This window comes from Topomyia yanbarensis, chromosome 1, assembly GCF_030247195.1.
Source record: "Topomyia yanbarensis strain Yona2022 chromosome 1, ASM3024719v1, whole genome shotgun sequence".
NCBI lineage: Eukaryota > Metazoa > Arthropoda > Insecta > Diptera > Culicidae > Topomyia > Topomyia yanbarensis.
In genome coordinates this window covers 117,638,335-117,657,186 of record NC_080670.1, presented here as the reverse complement: position 1 = coordinate 117,657,186, position 18,852 = coordinate 117,638,335, and the positions used below count along the sequence as shown (strand labels likewise).

The window sequence follows — 18,852 nt, the reverse complement described above, 5'->3', positions numbered from 1 at the left end:
TTCGTCAGTGTATAGGAGGTTCTGATTGATTCGTTGACAGGGGGTCTTGATGAAGAAGGTCTTCTGGTCGCTCAGCATGGCATGCGGGGAGGGTAGTTTTAATAATGTTTTCCCTACTGGTAGAGTTTCCAATAATAAAACGTTAAAAGTACAATTTTTTATGAAAGGTACCGATACAACAAAAAACAATTTTGATTGGTTGAAGTAAGCTTTTAAACTCAAGAATTCGTAGGCTTCTTCTAAATTATTGGTTATAATTCCTTGGCTCTCAAGCTTAAGACTGGCAAAATTTAACTCTTCCGGCGCTAATATTCTTTTTGAGATTACATTTAATTTGGCTAAGCGAATAGCGTCCTGAATATCCTGAAGGTGTTGTGTCAATCGATCAAGATTTAAATTTAATTTGAATATTTCCATTATCATTGATGTGGTTCTATTGTTACGGTTTTCTCTAGCAGATATAAATCCTTTAACTATCTGATCTTGTTGATTATTAAGCTGCTTTATAACGGCGTTAATTCTATCTTGTAATTTCAGGTTTATTTTGACTTGCTCGTTATTTTGGTTTGTGAGAATTGAATTTCCAACTTGTAAGTTATAAATATCATGTGAGAGCTCAAACAAATCATTGTTATCTAGATTGCCGGTTATTTGTTTGATTCCTGTTCCCAAGAAGTTCAATATTCCTCGCTTGGTTGTAGTTCGGGGAATTAAGTCTGTGTAAATTTGTTGGGCTTTATTAAATTTCAGTTCGATTGATTCGACGATTTCCTTAATTTCAGCGATTGATTTTAGCCCGTTAATAATTACTTTTAGGCTTCTGAGAATTGGAGAGTAATTTTCAAGATCGATTATATGAAAAATTTTGTGATCGCCAATTTTCAGAAAGCCGTATTCTTCTGTCTTCATAGCTAGGAGACCTGGGTTGTTGTTTAGGTCTGTAATTTCGATTGAATGGGGTGACCCTGTAGATAGAAAGAGGCTGATTATGAGAATAATAATATGTGAGGTAGCCATGATAGAGGTATCTGAAAAATAAAGGATGATTGGTTAGATATCTTTGTAAATGGTGATTTCAAATATTTTTAATAAGTTACTTTCGGATGCGTCGTAATAGAGTTTTATGTAATTTACGTCCTCTTTCGTCAGTGTATGTTTGGTTTCGGTCTGCAACGACTTTAACCGGGTCAAAACGATTATTTCTTTTTGAATTTATTCGTCGTCCTTTATTAAAGACCACTTGGTCAGGTTCGAGACCGGGTGGTATGTCTTTTCCTTGATTATGGTAGTCGTTTTGTTTTTGCTGTGTCTGGGTTATTTTCAAAACGGTTTCGTCGTAAATTTTGTTTCGGTATTCTATCATTTCATCCATATTTAGCGGTCTTTCTTCATCGTCTTTAATTCCATAAAAAATCTCTCTAGGTTTGAGATTTGTGGACGAATGAATGCTGTTATTATATAGCGTGCAAGCAATCAAAAACATTTCTTTATTGGATAATCCTTGGAACTTATGACGATTGCACCTAAATATTTCGCTAATCGTTGAATGAAATCTTTCGACTATTCCATTCGATTCACTATGGTTAGTTGCAATGAAATATTGTTGAATATTCAGATCATTCAGGATTCCTCTTATTTCGATAGATTTCAAGGACGGTTCATTGTCTGAAACCATCAATTTAGGTTTGCCATATAAAGAGATGTATTTAAGAACAGCTTTGCGTACATCTGGAGTTGAACGAGATTTGATAGGAAGAAGAGTACCGAATCGAGATAATTTATCAACGACTGATAGGAACATATTGGGTTGGCAAATAAAGATATCGACATGTATTATGTCGAGCGGTTGTTTGGGAATGGGGGTCTTGCCTAGGTGGATTTTATAGGGTTTCCTTTCATATTTGTTTTTGTTGCAGATTTCACAGAGGATTATATATTTTCTAACCTTTGCTTTCATTTTGGGAAAATAGAAGCGTTTAAAAATTTCATCTCGATTTTCACGAATTCCTCGATGAGCAGTTTCGTGAGTTTCTTCGATGATTTGATCTTGCTCTTCGTTAGTGCGCAAATCAATCAATATTTTCTGACATATTTTCACTTTAAACGTTCTACACCTACTGAAATAGTTTTTGTAGACTACCTGTAGCGATTGCATAATATTTTCGGGGCAATATATGCAATTTACTTTTCGCAAATCCATACAGTCCTTGAAAATTCTGATTAGTACAGGTACGCCAAAACAGATCTTTGTGATCGTACGCCGATGAATTCCGGGAAATATTTTTTCATAAATTTCATTTTCGTCGGCCCCAATTTGGAGAACAATTTGGTTAGAGAAAACGTTTAACGGTAGTTCGGTACATTCTATATATTCTGATTGATCGGTGTCTGCAGAATGGACAGAAGCATCACTTGATGAAGAATTCGCTTCATTCATATTAATTTCATTTTTGATTCGCGATAAAGCATCGGCCACAACATTTTGCTTGCCTGGGCGGTGTTTTATCTCGAAATCATATTCTGTTAATCGTAATCTCCATTTAACAAGTTTAGAATTTGGAGTTTTGAGATTTAGTGCATAGGTGAGAGGTTGATAATCGGTGTAGAGTAGAGCTTCCATCCCGGGATTTTTGGATTTCCCGGGATTCCCGATTCCCGGGAAATTGTGTTGTCTCATTCCCGGGATTCGGGAATCCCGGGAAAAGATTTTTAATTTATTTCAAAAGGCTTAGGTTCTGCGAAAGAAATTCTGTAGGAAATATTTTTATCGGCAAACATTTGGAGTGAGCAGTGAATTCAGATTGTGCTTTTCCAACTGATTTGCAGATCTTTGGACTATATATCTTTAGGCTCGCTGATATGTTTTCATGATTTTTTAGGTATAGTCCAAGCCTTACTCAAAATACTACTAAAAATGTTGATATTTTCATGCAAAAATGGATTAATTTGCCGGTTAGTGATGCGCACGATATCTCTGCAACCGATGAGCCGATTGATCAGATTTTTTAACAGTTCTTTTAATAGTTTATTTTAATTTTTTTTACGTTTTAACGACATTCAATTAGCTAGAGATTACTGGGTAGGGAAAGTTATGAAACTTAGAGCCATAGTACTCAAGTGAGAGCAAGGATGTGAAGTAAACAGATCGGAAAACTAGAAGTGGCAGGGTCATTAGAACAGGCTTAATATCGTGCGGGCTTAATTTTTGCCTTCTGATAATGAGGGTCGAGCTTAGGCAGAATAACTACGAATCACTCGAGTTCACTATCATGTGTCCTTGATAAAGGTAGACGTATCTATCTTTACCGTGACAACCGGCCGGTTTTCACGGTAAAGATAGATACGTCTACCTTTATCAAGGACACATGATAGTGAACTCGAGTGATTCGTAGTTATTCTGCCTAAGCTCGACCCTCATTATCAGAAGGCAAAAATTAAGCCCGCACGATATTAAGCCTGTTCTAATGACCCTGCCACTTCTAGTTTTCCGATCTGTTTACTTCACATCCTTGCTCTCACTTGAGTACTATGGCTCTAAGTTTCATAACTTTCCCTACCCAGTAATCTCTAGCTAATTGAATGTCGTTAAAACGTAAAAAAGAAAATGTGACTAACATAGTCGAAATAAAAAAGGGAAAAAAGTTTATTTTAATAGTTGGATCTTGAATGAAAGATCTTGAATGAATGCAATCAAAGTAGTAATTGAAATGGCGGTAATTTCTTAAAAAAAAAAAATCGATGAGTGTTTGTTTCAAAACTTGGGATGGTTTGTAGTGATATCATGCTTAACGCAAACGCTATTCAAAATAAAGAATGTTTCTAGAACGTCTGTAGAAATATTTGATCGGTTCATCAAATGCATATTTCGTCTAATTTGTTATACTACCGAATGTCGCTTTCAACGATGCAGGCAGGATTTTTGAAGAGATAAGATCAAGCAATCCAGATACTCGCCCGTAACAGGAAATCGATGGTAGGCTTCATCCATCGCTGCACAGTTCGTCCATCATCTGCTTGATTTTGATTCACACTTAATTCGGAATGATGCTGATCCTACTGTGACAGAAGTAGATTCCATATATCACATTTTCTCATTTGATCGGAAATAACTGCACAATACCCTGAAGCAGCTTAATCTTTTCATTCAAGATTACCAAAGAAGGTGCTTTGCATTGAATTAACCCATCGTATCAGAACAACGAATTCCAATTTTGGGCAGTAACTCCAGCAGCCGCGTTTAGTATATCGTCCCAATCGTATCCGTGATTACCAAAATTTAGATTATACATATAACCAACAAAAATCAAAATTGCTTCGACAGAAGAGCTACCCCCTACCGAAGAATATGAATTCCTAGCGGGTTTAATTATTGAAGCAGCAGAACAAGCCCAAACGAAATGCAATCCTGGAATGACAATAAATAGACGGCCCCCTAATCCTTGGTGGGACAAAGAGTGCTCTGATGCATATGAAGCTAAACAAGTTGCCTACAAAGAAATTATGAAACAGAAAGGGGGTATACGTGAGAACTTTGAAAATTATTTCATTTTGCAAAACAAATTTGACAGTATACGTCGTGCCAAAAAATCTAGTTATTGGAGACACTTCGTTAATGGCTTGTCAAGAGAAACATCAATGAGTACTCTTTGGAACACAGCCAGAAGAATGAGGAATCGAAACGTGACTAATGAAAGCGAAGATTTTTCGAATCGTTGGATATTTAATTTTGCCAAGAAAATTTGTCCCGATTCTGCTCCTGCGCAGAAAATCACTCGCGATGCTCCCACAAGTAACGATTTCATAGATTCGCCCTTGACAATGATGGAATTCTCAATTGCACTCCTCTCATGCAACAATAATGCTCCGGGACTAGACAGAATTAAATTCAACTTGGTGAAGAATCTGCCTGACCTAGCAAAAAGACGCTTGTTGAATTTATTCAATAAGCTTCTTGAGCAGAACATTGTCCCGCACGACTGGAGACAAGTGAGAGTTATCGCTATTCCAAAACCGGGAAAACCAGCCTCCGATCATAACTCGTATCGACCGATTGCAATGTTATCCTGCATCAGGAAATTGTTGGAAAAAATTATCCTACGACGTCTCGACAATTGGGTTGAGGCGAACGGCTTGCTATCAGATACCCAGTTTGGTTTTCGGAGGGGAAAGGGAACGAATGATTGTCTGGCGCTACTTTCGTCAGAAATCCAACTAGCTTATGCAAAAAAAGAACAAATGGCGTCTGTGTTCTTAGACATAAAAGGAGCATTCGACTCTGTTTCCATTGATGTTCTCTCAGAGAAACTACATCAATGTGGTCTTTCACCAATATTAAATAATTATTTATACAACTTATTGTCAGAAAAGCACATGCATTTTTCATATGGCGATTTGGCAACATTCAGAATAAGTTACATGGGCCTCCCACAAGGTTCTTGTTTAAGCCCCCTTCTCTACAATTTTTACGTGAATGATATTGATAATTGTATTGTCAGCCCATGCACTCTAAGACAACTTGCAGATGATGGCGTGGTTTCTGTTACAGGACCAAAAGCCTTAAATTTACAACAACCACTGCAAGATAGTTTGGATAATTTATCAAGTTGGGCTTTGAAGTTAGGCATCGATTTCTCTACGGAGAAAACAGAGTTGGTTGTTTTTTCAAGGAAGCGTGATCCAGCTCAGCTTCAGCTTCAGTTGGTTGGTAGAACGATAGCCCAAGTCCTGACTTTTAAATACCTTGGAATTTGGTTCGATTCTAAAGGCACATGGGGAGGCCACATTAGGTATCTAATAACGAAATGCCAACAAAGGATAAATTTTCTGCGAACAATAACTGGATCATGGTGGGGTTCTCATCCAAGTGACATGATAAGATTGTATCAAACAACAATACTTTCAGTAATGGAATATGGGTGCATCTGTTTCCGTTCAGCTGCGAACACTCACATTATTAAACTGGAACGGATACAGTATCGCTGTTTACGAATTGCCTTAGGTTGCATGCAGTCGACCCATACGATGAGTCTTGAAGTACTAGCGGGAGTTCTTCCTTTAAAAGACCGATTCTGGGATCTTTCTTCTCGTTTACTTATTCGATGTGAGGTTATGAACCCACTGGTAATTGAAAATTTTGAAAGACTTGTCGAGCTTCAACCCCAAACCAGATTCATGACAGTGTATTTCAATCACATGTCACAAGAAATAACGCCTGCTAGGTATGTTCCCACATACGTCAATATACTAGATATTCCTGAATCCACTTTATTCTTCGACACGTCCATGCAAGCAGAGATTCGTGGAATTCCGGATCATCTACGCTCGCGGGAGATCCCTAAAATATTCACAAGTAAATATCAACACATAGACTGCCTTAAAATGTTTTACACTGATGGGTCACGAATCAGTGAGGCCACTGGTTTCGGTATTTTCAACAATAATTTTTCAATTTCTCTCAAACTTGCAGAACCCGCCTCTGTTTATATAGCGGAACTAGCAGCAGTTCACTATAGTTTGCAAATAATTAATACTTTACCCCCGAACCATTACTTTATCCTCACTGATAGTCTCAGCACAATTGCAGCTCTACGCTCAAAGAGGATTGATAATCACGATCCATTCTTTTTGGGGAAGATACGAGAATCTCTGAGTAACCTGACAAGAAAATGTTATAAATTTACCCTAGTGTGGCTCCCCGCCCATTGCTCTATTGCGGGCAATGAGAAAGCTGATAATTTAGCCAAGATTGGTGCACTAGATGGTGAAATATATGAAAGACCCATCGCTTACAATGAATTTTATAGCGCTTCTCGACAGAGGACACTTGCTAGTTGGCAAACATCTTGGGACAATGGAGATATGGGACGATGGCTACACTCAATTACCCCTAAAGTATCAACGAAGGCATGGTTCAAAGGATTGGATGTAAGTCGGGACTTCATCCGTGTGATGTCTAGGCTCATGTCCAATCATTATACTTTAGATGCGCATCTCCGTCGTATTGGGCTCGCTGAGGGTAATCATTGTGCTTGTGGAGAAGGTTACCATGACATTGAGCATGTTGTTTGGTCCTGCACTGAATATCGTGAAGCCAGATCACAATTAGTAGATTCTTTACAAGTCCGAGGAAGACCAATCCATGTTCCTGTTAGAGACATCCTGGCGTATCGCGATCCTCTATACATGGAACTTATCTATCATTTTCTAAAAACAGCGTCTGTCAAAATTTAATTAAATTCATCTCCTCATACTCTCATCCAAGGCTAATCATTCACCAATTAAAGGAACCTAGAATATTTAGTTTTTAAATTTAGACAATAACAGAAAAAAAAGTAAATAAATACACCCGAAAATACTAGATCAGTATGAAATACAACAATGTAAGGAAAAAAGCAAACAATAAAGTGATTTCAGTGTTAGTTTTAGACAAAGTACTAGTATAGTTAAAATTAGTCTTAAGGATTTTTGTAACGTGCTATGTAAAAAAAGAAACTGGCGTAAAAAGCTATTGCAAATGCCGTGTCAAATAAACGTATGAAAAAAAAAAAAAAAAAAAAAACAAAAATCAAAAGAAGTTGATGTTGCGTAAACTTATTGACGAGTTATCAAATGATTGAATGATGTGTAGGACGCCAAATCGCCTTTTTCTGACAACTGCTTTTAGGACAGATATACATGCAATCAAACGGGTTTGAAAACTTTTCAATTTATTCTTTTTTTTAAGAAAATCATTCACGTTTTTATATTTCTTCTGTATTTCCGGGATCCCGGGATTTCCCGGGAAATTTATTATTTATTTCCCGAATCCCGGGAAGCTGAAAACCGTCGGGAAATGGAAGCTCTAGTGTAGAGTGTAAATCGTTTATCAAAAAGATATGGGCGGAAGTATTGGCATGCCCACACAATAGCTAGCAATTCTTTCTCAATGGCTTAGTAATTTTCCTCAGACCTTGTTAGTGTACGGGAGGCATATGCGATCGGCCTATCTTTGCCTATGGCTCCTTGTGAGAGTACAGCTCCGAGTGCAAAGTTGCTTGCATCGGTTGTCAGTACGAAAGGTTTATCGAAGTCCGGATATTGAAGAATGTCACTTTGTGTTAGTAACTCCTTGCAAAAGTGAAATGTTTTCAGAAATTGTGGAGTATGCTCCACTTGCTCACCTTTCCGCAATTGGGCGGTAAGGGGTTTGGTGATTTTGGCAAAATCTCGAACAAATCTCCTATAGTAGCCAAGAATTCCCAGAAAACCTTTCAATTCTTTCTGTTTTTTTTGATTTTCGTCTGTAAGGAGGATGTTGCATTTCTCACATTTTGTTGTGACTTCGGCTCGTTTTTTATGGCTTGCTGGGGGTATCGAGCCTGGTATGGTGATTGGCCATATTGAGGCCTTGGATAAGGTGGCCTAGGTGAGTTGGGTTGTTGTTGAATGGGACGAGGTTGATTTCTTTGGGGTTGATTTTGGTGAAAGTATTGGGCATTGGGGTTTCCTGGTGTATAACCGGGTTGTCCCGGGTTAGGGTTTGAGAAATTCTTCGGTAGCTGGGGTTTTGGTATTAAAACTTGTGGACGAGGAGAATTTGGAAATTTCTCTTTTCTTCTTTGGTGAGCATTCGCTTGCTCAATTGCGCATTGGTATGCTGTAAGTAAATTTTCCGGCCTGTATGTTCTGGTGATAGAGGAATATGGGTCTCTTAATCCATCTATGAATGCATTATTTATTTATTTATTAACAGATTAAGGCCGAAGTGGCCTGTGCCGTATACAAAAGATTCCTCCATTCCACTCGGTCCATGGCCGCGCGTCGCCAACCACGCAGTCTGCGAAGGGTCCGCAAATCGTCTTCCACCTGGTCGATCCATCGTGCTCGCTGCGCGCCACGTCTTCTTGTACCGGTCGGATTGCAATTGAGAACCGTTTTCACCGGGCTATTGTCCGACATTCTGGCTACGTGCCCGGCCCACCGTAGTCGTCCGACTTTCGCGGTATGACAGATGGGCGGCTCCCCCAACAGCTGATGCAACTCATGGTTCATTCGCCGTCTCCATGTGCCGTCTTCCATCTGCACTCCACCGTAGATGGTACGCAGCACTTTCCGTTCGAAGACACCAAGTGCGCGTTGGTCCTCCACGAGCATGGTCCAGGTCTCGTGCCCGTAGAGAACTACACACTTATTTCCGATTTTCCAGTTCGGTAATTTTTATACCGATTAATTCAGTATTACGCAAAAAATAACTGATTGTTCCGCTATTTTAATACGAAATGACGAACGAACCATTTTTTGTTACCGAAATTCAGTATTTCTATTTTAAATTAACGAATTTGTTGTTATTGGTTACCGAATAACTCCTCACTTTGACAAAACTCGGTAAAACTGAAAAACTCCGTAAAAATAATACTGATCAGTCGGTGAAATTTCAAACGATTACGGATCACCCGTTAAAGTATCTACCGAGCCTAACTGTTAGATGAACAAAGCGAATTACCAGCCATATCCGTTTATGTTCTCCAGTAGTGTGGTTGCGCTATATGTATATACATATTTTTAATTTGTGAACAAAAATATATTTATAAAACGGCGAACCCGTGATCCTAAAAAATAGTGAGTACTATGGAATCCGTACTGAATAAAATTCAATCAATGGATGCTGCGGTTCACGAGCTTTTCAGTGAGTTAATTCTACAGTTTAACATTTTTCAGCTTTTTACAAAATGGCTGCCATTATATGTTTTTTCTGCCGAAAACAAATTCCTGGATATGTCGAAGAGCTCGGACGACATGTCTCTTTACATATACGAAACCACGATTTTCTTCCTGATGCAGTGCATTATGACTGCACATTTATAAAGTGCAACATGCGTTACAGTCGTTTTTGGACGTTGAAAAGACACATTATTGATAAACATCTTCCGTCACTGTCGATACCAGATGACTTTCCCGGGGGTTCTTCATCTAGCCAAATCTTTTCTGAGTGGGAAGATTGCGACAATAATCTTCCGGCAGATGTGGTAACAGAAAGCAACGATGGTTTAGTTAGAGATGAAATTAAAAAAATCATTGCCTTGAGTATTTGTCGACTCGTCGCTGATTCTGGACTTCCTAGAAACAAGATTTCGGAAGTAGTTACGATATGTGAAAATGTAGTTGCTCACTTGGCTAACTATCTAGAAACATCAACCATTTCCTTCCTTAAAACAAACAATATTGATCTTAAAACAACAGACGCTTTGAACTTTCTCAGCAAATTTCGGAACTTAGATTTTTTCGGCGATGTGAAAACAAAAACGCGCCAGCGGACTTTTCTTAAATCATTGGCCGTAAGTCTCCCGGAACCAGTAGAGAAATGTGTCGGAAGTCGTACAGTAATACGCCACATAAAAGGAATACCGAACAGTGTCAAAGTAAACGATACATTCGCGTACATCTCTATTATCGAAACTCTAAAATTGGTATTTCGAAACCCTCGCAACCGGGAGCTTCTCAAAGAAAGTTTGCTCACTGAGCAAGCAATACCGGGTACCATGGAGTACAGTTCTTTTAGAACTGGCTCCGTATATAAGTCTAGCGATTATTTTAAACAATATCCCGATGCAATTCGTATCTCTTTATACGAAGACGATGTTGAGCTTGGCAATGCTTTCAGTTCAAGAGCAGGGAAGAAAATCTCAAATTTTTGTTATGATTCAAAATTTTCCAGATAAATGGAATAGTTCCCCGAAGACTATATTTCCATTAATATATGCCCTTTCCAGTTTGACGAAAAAGTGTGGATACAACAAAATTATGGAGCCTTTACTTGCGGATTTAAAGAAACTTCAGGATGGCATAACAGTATTCTACGGTTCAGAAAAATTCGAGTTGCGAGCAGCGGTTTCTATATTTTGCGGTGATACACTAGCTGTACACGAAGTGTTCGGGTTACTGGGCCCAGGCGCAACATACTTCTGCAGAATTTGCACCATTGACCGACCTACATTTCATGCCAAACCAGCGATAACATTTCCCATCCGAACAATTGATTGGTATAACACAAACTTGAAAGCTGTTCAGGAGGGATACACGAAACCTTCGGAATGCGGACTTAAGAAAAACGGTTGCATTTTAAACGAACTATACACTTTTCACGTAACAAACAACTGGGCTCTGGATGTTATGCACGACATTGGTGAAGGAATCATTCCGTTGACGCTACAGTTAGTTTTAAGTCGGTACTCGAAAGATAAAAATTTAAGTATTAATAAGGAGTTTTTAAATTATCGCATAAACACTTTCAATTTTGGTTACATAGATCGAAAAAATCGCCCTTCACCCAATATAACAAACGAAATGCTATCTAAACCATTCGTTCATAGAATGAGACAAACAGCAGCGCAGTACTTTTTGTTTCTTAGAGCTTTTCCATTTCTATTCGGACATAGAGTACCCCGAGACTGTGCGCTAATGCAGATGATTGGACATTTAATAAACATTACTCGCATTTTGTTATCCCCAACAGTTTCAGAAGATATGCTTAGTTGGTTGGAGGAATACATACGGCTTTATAATGACTTATTCTATACCCATTTTGAAAAACGCATCAATAAAAATCATCACTTGTCGCACTACGCGGAATGCATACGAAGGAGTGGCAGTGTAAAGCAGTACAACTGCTTAGCTTTCGAACAGAAAAATAAACCTCCTAAAAACCAAGCAGCTACTTGTCGCAATTTTAAAAATATTTGCAAAAGTATAGCAGATCGGCAATGTTTTAGCATGGTCATTGATATCCTGGACAACCCTTTACGAGACAAACTTTCTTTCAAATCATGCCCAATGGTACCAAAAAACGAGACTCTCAGTCAAGACTTTTTAGACGAGCAAGTTGAGGCTGTGCTTTGTCCAAAGTCCATCACGTTGAATGGAATAGAATTTCGTAAAAATCTTCTGGTTGCCCTTAAGAGTCATCAAAACCAGCTATTTCCGTCTTATGCCATTATAAGAGAAATCGTTGAAATTGATAACTGCCTTTGCTTGCTGTTACAAACATGCGAAACTGTGTGGTATGACGACTTTTTTCAAGCTTACGAAGTACAAATCTGTAAAGATCAAGTGTTCCTGAACATAGAGCAAATTTTTCAACATACAACATTCTCGTTTTGGGTACCTGAAAACAGTAATAAAAAAAAGATGGGTGGGTAATGTCTGCGACATAACCGGAGAGATGTAGAATACATAAGGAACACGTTCTTCAAATATGTTGATACTCATTAGGATTTTCGGACAAAAGCTGATTTGGGCGAGGAATATTTCAAATTATTCTTTACAAAAATGATGGCGGTCCTGAAAAGGACCGGTTTTGTTGGCGTTGTTGGTCTTGGTGAGGGAGATGGCTAACGATGAAATTAATTGTTAGCATGAGGAAGTCGCGTAGTACTGGCCAATGGAAGAACAGATAATAATTGATTCCTGAAAATCAATTTTTCTTTATTCATGTAAATTATACATACTTACAAATCTAACAGAAGATTCCTGATCATATATCTGAATCATTAGTGCGAACATTGTGTAATTTGGTTAAGTACAATGAAAGTTACAAACTTTCCAAACTCGACCTTCTGTTCATTCAGAAATATTGAAATGGGGTGTCGTGGTCACAATAAAAAAAGATGGGTGGGTAATGTCTGTCACATAACCGGAGCGTCGTGATTTCAATCCGAGACGTTAATTTAAATCTAATAATATTCAACAGAATCACGTTTGAATGGGAAATTTTCAAATAATTCTCTATGGTAATAATGGTGGTTCTGAAAAGAACCTTTGGTATCGGCGTTGGTGTTGATGGTGATGCGCTGGATCGTTGGATATTTTTGGCGTGATAGTTACGTGCCTGGCGAACTGTTTTGTAGCCTCGAACAAAACGACAAGACTGGCTTCTTCGGGTACCATTACGGCTGAACTTAATAAGCTTAGCTCGACTTTGAAATCCTGCACAATCTCACGAATCAGACACTGGTAGGGCCATTTTGTTTGCTACTAGCACGGAGCTGCACAAAAAATCATTTAATTCAGTTAGTTCACGGGGGCTGCCAAAAAGCTTGAATAGAAGCATGTGACTTCAACGTTTCTCTTAAACACATGCAACAACACATTCGTTTTGGTAATACTGATAATAACAGTAGAAAGGAATGGAAAAGCAGTGCACGAAACGAGCGAGAGGATAATTTAAATTTTTGTTCCGTGTGCAAGCTACTTCTTTCCACCCAACGTATTATGTTGCTTGTTGAAAATTTGCTACACACCTTAAAATAAAAGTTTCAGTTTAACTCTCACTAGAACACAATTGATTGGTCCTGAAAAGAACCGTTGCTTTTATTGTAATTTACGCCCACTCCCACAAACCGACCAAGTAGGCATCAGTGGCTTCATTACGGCTGAGTTTTGTAAGCGTAGCTCGACTTTGAAGTAATACACAACCTTACGAACCAGACGCTGGAATGTTAGCCAGCGGATTAGTTGCTCCGTTGCCCTTTAGTTGGGGCGAAATACTAGCATGGCGACAGTTCCTGATCGGTAGTTGGTTGCGATGGGCCACCAGTAGCTGGGGCACTTTTGCGGACCGTCATCATCGCCAACTGCTTTCCTCCGGTGGACTGGCTGCTTGCTAGTGCTTGAACGAATACGAATGATGAGAAAAACCGACCGACCAATATTCATATATGAAAACACGAGAAAGCACTACTATCGCTCTCCCGCTCGTTTTCGTGCCATTCCTGTGCCTTTCCTTTCCGTTCGGCTACCAATACTAGCATAACCAAAACGAATATTCTGTCTTTCCATCGCCTTCAATCTAGTGGCCAGTGCTAGCAAACTTGCATGTTCAGTTTTTCAATAACAACATTCAAACAATATTTTCAAAGAATGTTGCAGATTTGAAAAGAAGGAAGGAAAAGATTTTCACAAATTTAAATTCTTTCGTGTTATTTGTTAGCGCTGATAAAGGCTATTTAGTTTGCTACTAGCAAGGAGCTGCACAAACAAATCGATTTATGCAGTTAATCAACGGAGGCTGCCAAAAAGTTCGAATAAAAGCATGCGACTAGTGTACTTTGCACGTTCTATATTTTATCAATACTAGAGAGGATCAATAAAATAATTCAAATTGTAATAGCGACATGCAATTGTGGCAACACTGGTCATGAGATGGTGGGGGAACACGCACATTCGTTTTAGTTATGATGGTAGTAGCAGCAGAAAGGAATGGAAAAGCAGTGCACGAAAACGAGCGAGAGAAGATAATTTAAATTCTCTTTCTTTCTTTCCACACATCGTATTTCTTATATTGCTCTCTGAAAATTATTTGTTATACACCATAAAATGTAAATTTCAGTTTAACTCTTATTAGAACACAATTAATTGGTCCTGTAAAGAACCGTTTATTGTTTTATTGCGGGAGCATAATTCAGACGCACTCCCCGCGGACACTATTTTGCATTCTCGAACAAACCGACCAAGTAGGCATCGTTGGCTTCTCGGGGCATCATTACGACTGAGCTTTGTAAGCGTAGCTCGACTTTGCAGTCCTGCACAATCTCACGACCCAGACGCTGGAACGATAGCCTACTCTGTTGCCCTTTAATTGGGGCGAAATTCTTGCAGGGCGACAGTTCCGATGAGTCACCAGTAGCTGGGGCACTTTTTCCGTCCGTCGCTATTGCCAACTGCTTTCCTTCGGTGGACTGGCTGCTTGCTAGTGCTTGAACGAATACGAATGATGAGAAAAACCGAACGACCAATATTCATATACGAGAAAGCACTACTATCGCTCTCTCACTCGTTTTCGTGCCATTCCTGCGCCTTTCCTTTCCGTTCGGCTACCAATACTAGCATAACCAAAACGAATATTCTGTCTTTCCATCGCCTTCAATCTAGTGGCCAGTGCTAGCAAACTTGCATGTTCAGTTTTTCAATAACAACATTCAAACAATATTTTCAAAGAATGTTGCAGATTTGAAAAGAAGGAAGGAAAAGATTTTCACAAATTTAAATTCTTTCGTGTTATTTGTTAGCGCTGATAAAGGCTATTTAGTTTGCTACTAGCAAGGAGCTGCACAAACAAATCGATTTATGCAGTTAATCAACGGAGGCTGCCAAAAAGTTCGAATAAAAGCATGCGACTAGTGTACTTTGCACGTTCTATATTTTATCAATACTAGAGAGGATCAATAAAATAATTCAAATTGTAATAGCGACATGCAATTGTGGCAACACTGGTCATGAGATGGTGGGGGAACACGCACATTCGTTTTAGTTATGATGGTAGTAGCAGCAGAAAGGAATGGAAAAGCAGTGCACGAAAACGAGCGAGAGAAGATAATTTAAATTCTCTTTCTTTCTTTCCACACATCGTATTTCTTATATTGCTCTCTGAAAATTATTTGTTATACACCATAAAATGTAAATTTCAGTTTAACTCTTATTAGAACACAATTAATTGGTCCTGTAAAGAACCGTTTATTGTTTTATTGCGGGAGCATAATTCAGACGCACTCCCCGCGGACACTATTTTGCATTCTCGAACAAACCGACCAAGTAGGCATCGTTGGCTTCTCGGGGCATCATTACGACTGAGCTTTGTAAGCGTAGCTCGACTTTGCAGTCCTGCACAATCTCACGACCCAGACGCTGGAACGATAGCCTACTCTGTTGCCCTTTAGTTGGGGCGAAATTCTTGCAGGGCGACAGTTCCTGATCGGGTTGCGATGAGTCACCAGTAGCTGGGGCACTTTTTCCGCCGTCGTCATCGCCGACTGCTTTTCTTCGGTGGACTGGCTGCTTGCTAGTGCTTGAACGAATACGAATGATGAGAAAAACCGACCGACAGATATTTATATAATCGCGCTAATATGCACTACTATCGCTTTCTCCCTCGTTCTCGTGCCGTGCATGAGCCTTTCCTTTCCGTCCGGCTTCTAATGGCCTAACCAAAGGAATATGCCGTCTTTCCCCCACCAAGTGCTCTCGTCAAGCAACCCAATGCGAATAACCATACGAACAAACATATAGTGGACCTATATATAAACTTTTCATTATTTTATTGTTCGGTTGGTCTACCATAACGACGGCTCTGTGCGGGATGGGCTGAAAATTTTCACTTTTCCGAGTCGTTTTCGAAAGATTTTTCAAAACACTTTTTTTTTGTTATTAGTACATGTTATACATACTTCAAATTTTAATACAGCATAGAGGAACATATTTGCAACAAATTGGCCTAAAAATCAAATCATTCTGTTAAGTATGATAAAAGTTATTAACGTTCAAAATCTGACGCGGCGCCGCAGCCGATATTTTGAAACGGGACCCCTATATTGAAACCTTAAATGTATTCTACATTAAAAGTATGTCTCGAGACGATTTTTCAATCAAGATTATGTGAGTAAAATTCCTGATAGCTCAACAGTATCTTCACATCTTTCATCTTTCCAGTAAACGAAGGGATCGACGATCTCGAAACATTCGTCGAGCTTAAGGTTCAAGTTACCGTTTTTAAGCATGTGTTAGAATTGAACGCTTGGTAGTGTGCGTAGGAAAATTTGTGTTCAGCTTTGCCACCGGATTATCCATATAAACCTTTTTAAAACTCTAAAAGAAGAATATCAGTCGATTTATTAGATCATCACGATTCAATTCATGCAAAATACCTGTTGGAAAAACCATCGGCTTAGCTGGATGGTGCTTTTGAAAAAGTGGCTGTGGTTTTTTCATTGCGCAGTTGTGTTGCGTATCCCCGCTCGGTGTGGTAGTGTGACAAAAAATCACAGCCACTTTTTCAAAAGCACCATCCAGCTAAGCCGATGGTTTTTCCAGCAGGTATTTTGCATGAATTGAATCCTGATGATCTAATAAATCGACTGATATTCTTCTTTTAGAGTTTTGAAAAGGTATAAATGGATAATCTGGTGGCAAAGCTGAACACAATTTTTCTTACGCATACTACCAAGCCTTGAGGTAACTTGAGCCTTAAAGAGCAGGATTTCATAAGGCTACAACTGAAAACAAAAACGATAAAGATGGTTCAACGAATGCAGAAGGAATTACTAAACGATTCCATGTTCATTGAACGACTCGAAAGCGACGACGAAAATGATCCAACAGTTGCAGCACAACAAAATGACTTCTCGTGCGAAACAATTCAACTAGAAAAGGTCAGTAATATTTTTTAACACATGTTTATCTTCCTTGATAATTTGTCGTTTGAAAGCATATCACAGTACAGACGGTTTAACTGTTAGCAAATTAATTTGTGGGCTCAACGAGAACTTCTATTACGGATAATTTCTCACTAGCAAGTATTGGCAAGATAAAGTTGACGTATTCAAACAAGCAGCCCAGTTAATCCGATCGAAAATTGATTCTGAATGCTTGACTGATTATTTCTATATCAGAACTCTGACCACAATTGAAACAATCGGGCACAACTATGAATCCAGGGTGGCCAGATAGAATTCCTTAATATCGGTAAGGTCACTAAAAGTTTATCGCTAGTTATCGGTAGGCCGGGTTGTTGTCCCCAAAACGTAGTGTTGACATAGTATTGTAAAATACTAAAACACAGATCTCAGACCAAATCCAACCCAAAAATGAATGTTGAGTAGAATGTGTCCAAAATCAATAAAATCGGTAGTTTTCGGTTGGGGTAACAAAATATCGGTAGTTTTCCCTTGGTCGTCTGTGAATCGGTAGGGAAGACCAAAATCGGTAGGACTACCGATAAATCGGTAGGTCTGGCCACCCTGATACAATTCTTTCTTCCTTAAATTTTAAATACAACGTAACTGTAAATGTGAACCTCAATATCAACGCTTCGTAAACCTGTATTAATCGAGTTTATTGCATTTTATAGGTTACCAATATTGACGAAATATTTAGTACAACACAAACTGGAAACGAAGTAATGGAAATATTAAGAACAAATACTAGTCCTAATGAGCAGTGTTTGAAAACAATAAAAACCGTTTTGTGTGATTTCCTTCGATCAAATTATGGATTGTAAGTATCAATGAACTTTGTTTTCTATTATAGTAAATTTGAAATCACATTTTGCCTTTTTTGATTGTAATATTAAATATCTTTGTTCCTCATAGGCGCCCTCCTACGTTCTATAAAAACTTGCTAGCGCAATTGCTAGTTAAAAGATATCCAGTGCTTGCGTCAGCGACATGTGATGTTCCACAAGCCTTGTGGTTCCATCCGAATGCTCGTGGTAAGAATCGCCATTCAGGGCGACTCCATTATCATATGGAGTATCTTGCGCGTAAATCAGGAGAGAGAGTTATACCCCGGAACAAACTACAAAGAGTGTCCCAGCTTGACACACTTCCTGACGTGTCTCCAATAATACCTGCAAATGATATGGATCAATTAGTATTAAATCCATTTTAATGTCGGACCTACAGTTTATCACAATGTTTACTTACTTTGTAGATAATCGAACAAAAATTCTTATGTCCGGGGCCCAACACAAAAGCACGAGCAATAGAATTGTGGCAACTCACTTTCGCTGATCGTGATATTTTCCGTAAACGAGCTGAAATGGGAACTTACCTTAAAGATAATCCGATGTCGACTGCTTTTAATGGACTTTTGGTAAATATAAACTCATTTATTAATAGTAAAGACTTCAATATTTAAAAATTATTTTCATAAATTCTTTTCTTTTAAGATTACATTGGATTTTGAAGCACTTGTACATAATACGAACAATTTTATGGATCAATTCGAAGATTTGAAACCAATGGTCCTAGCAAGATACCATGAACTGTACCAGAATATTACGGATGGTATATGAGAAAAGCGAACAACACTCTAAAAATAACTAAA

The 18,852-nt window shown here is 38.7% G+C and overlaps 1 protein-coding gene across 2 annotated transcripts in view; it reads left to right on the top strand.

Annotated features, from left to right (window-relative positions):
• The window catches only part of LOC131680435 (uncharacterized), a 145,626-nt gene that overhangs the window by 26,624 nt on the left and 100,150 nt on the right, over window positions 1-18,852 (top strand). For both annotated transcript variants that reach the window (XM_058961175.1, XM_058961227.1), the window contains exons 4-8: window positions 16,459-17,177; window positions 17,876-18,021; window positions 18,117-18,396; window positions 18,457-18,618; window positions 18,695-18,812. In XM_058961175.1, coding sequence (XP_058817158.1) covers window positions 17,043-17,177; window positions 17,876-18,021; window positions 18,117-18,396; window positions 18,457-18,618; window positions 18,695-18,812 — 841 coding nt within the window. In that variant the 5' untranslated portion in view covers window positions 16,459-17,042. The remainder of the gene's footprint in view (window positions 1-16,458; window positions 17,178-17,875; window positions 18,022-18,116; window positions 18,397-18,456; window positions 18,619-18,694; window positions 18,813-18,852) is intronic.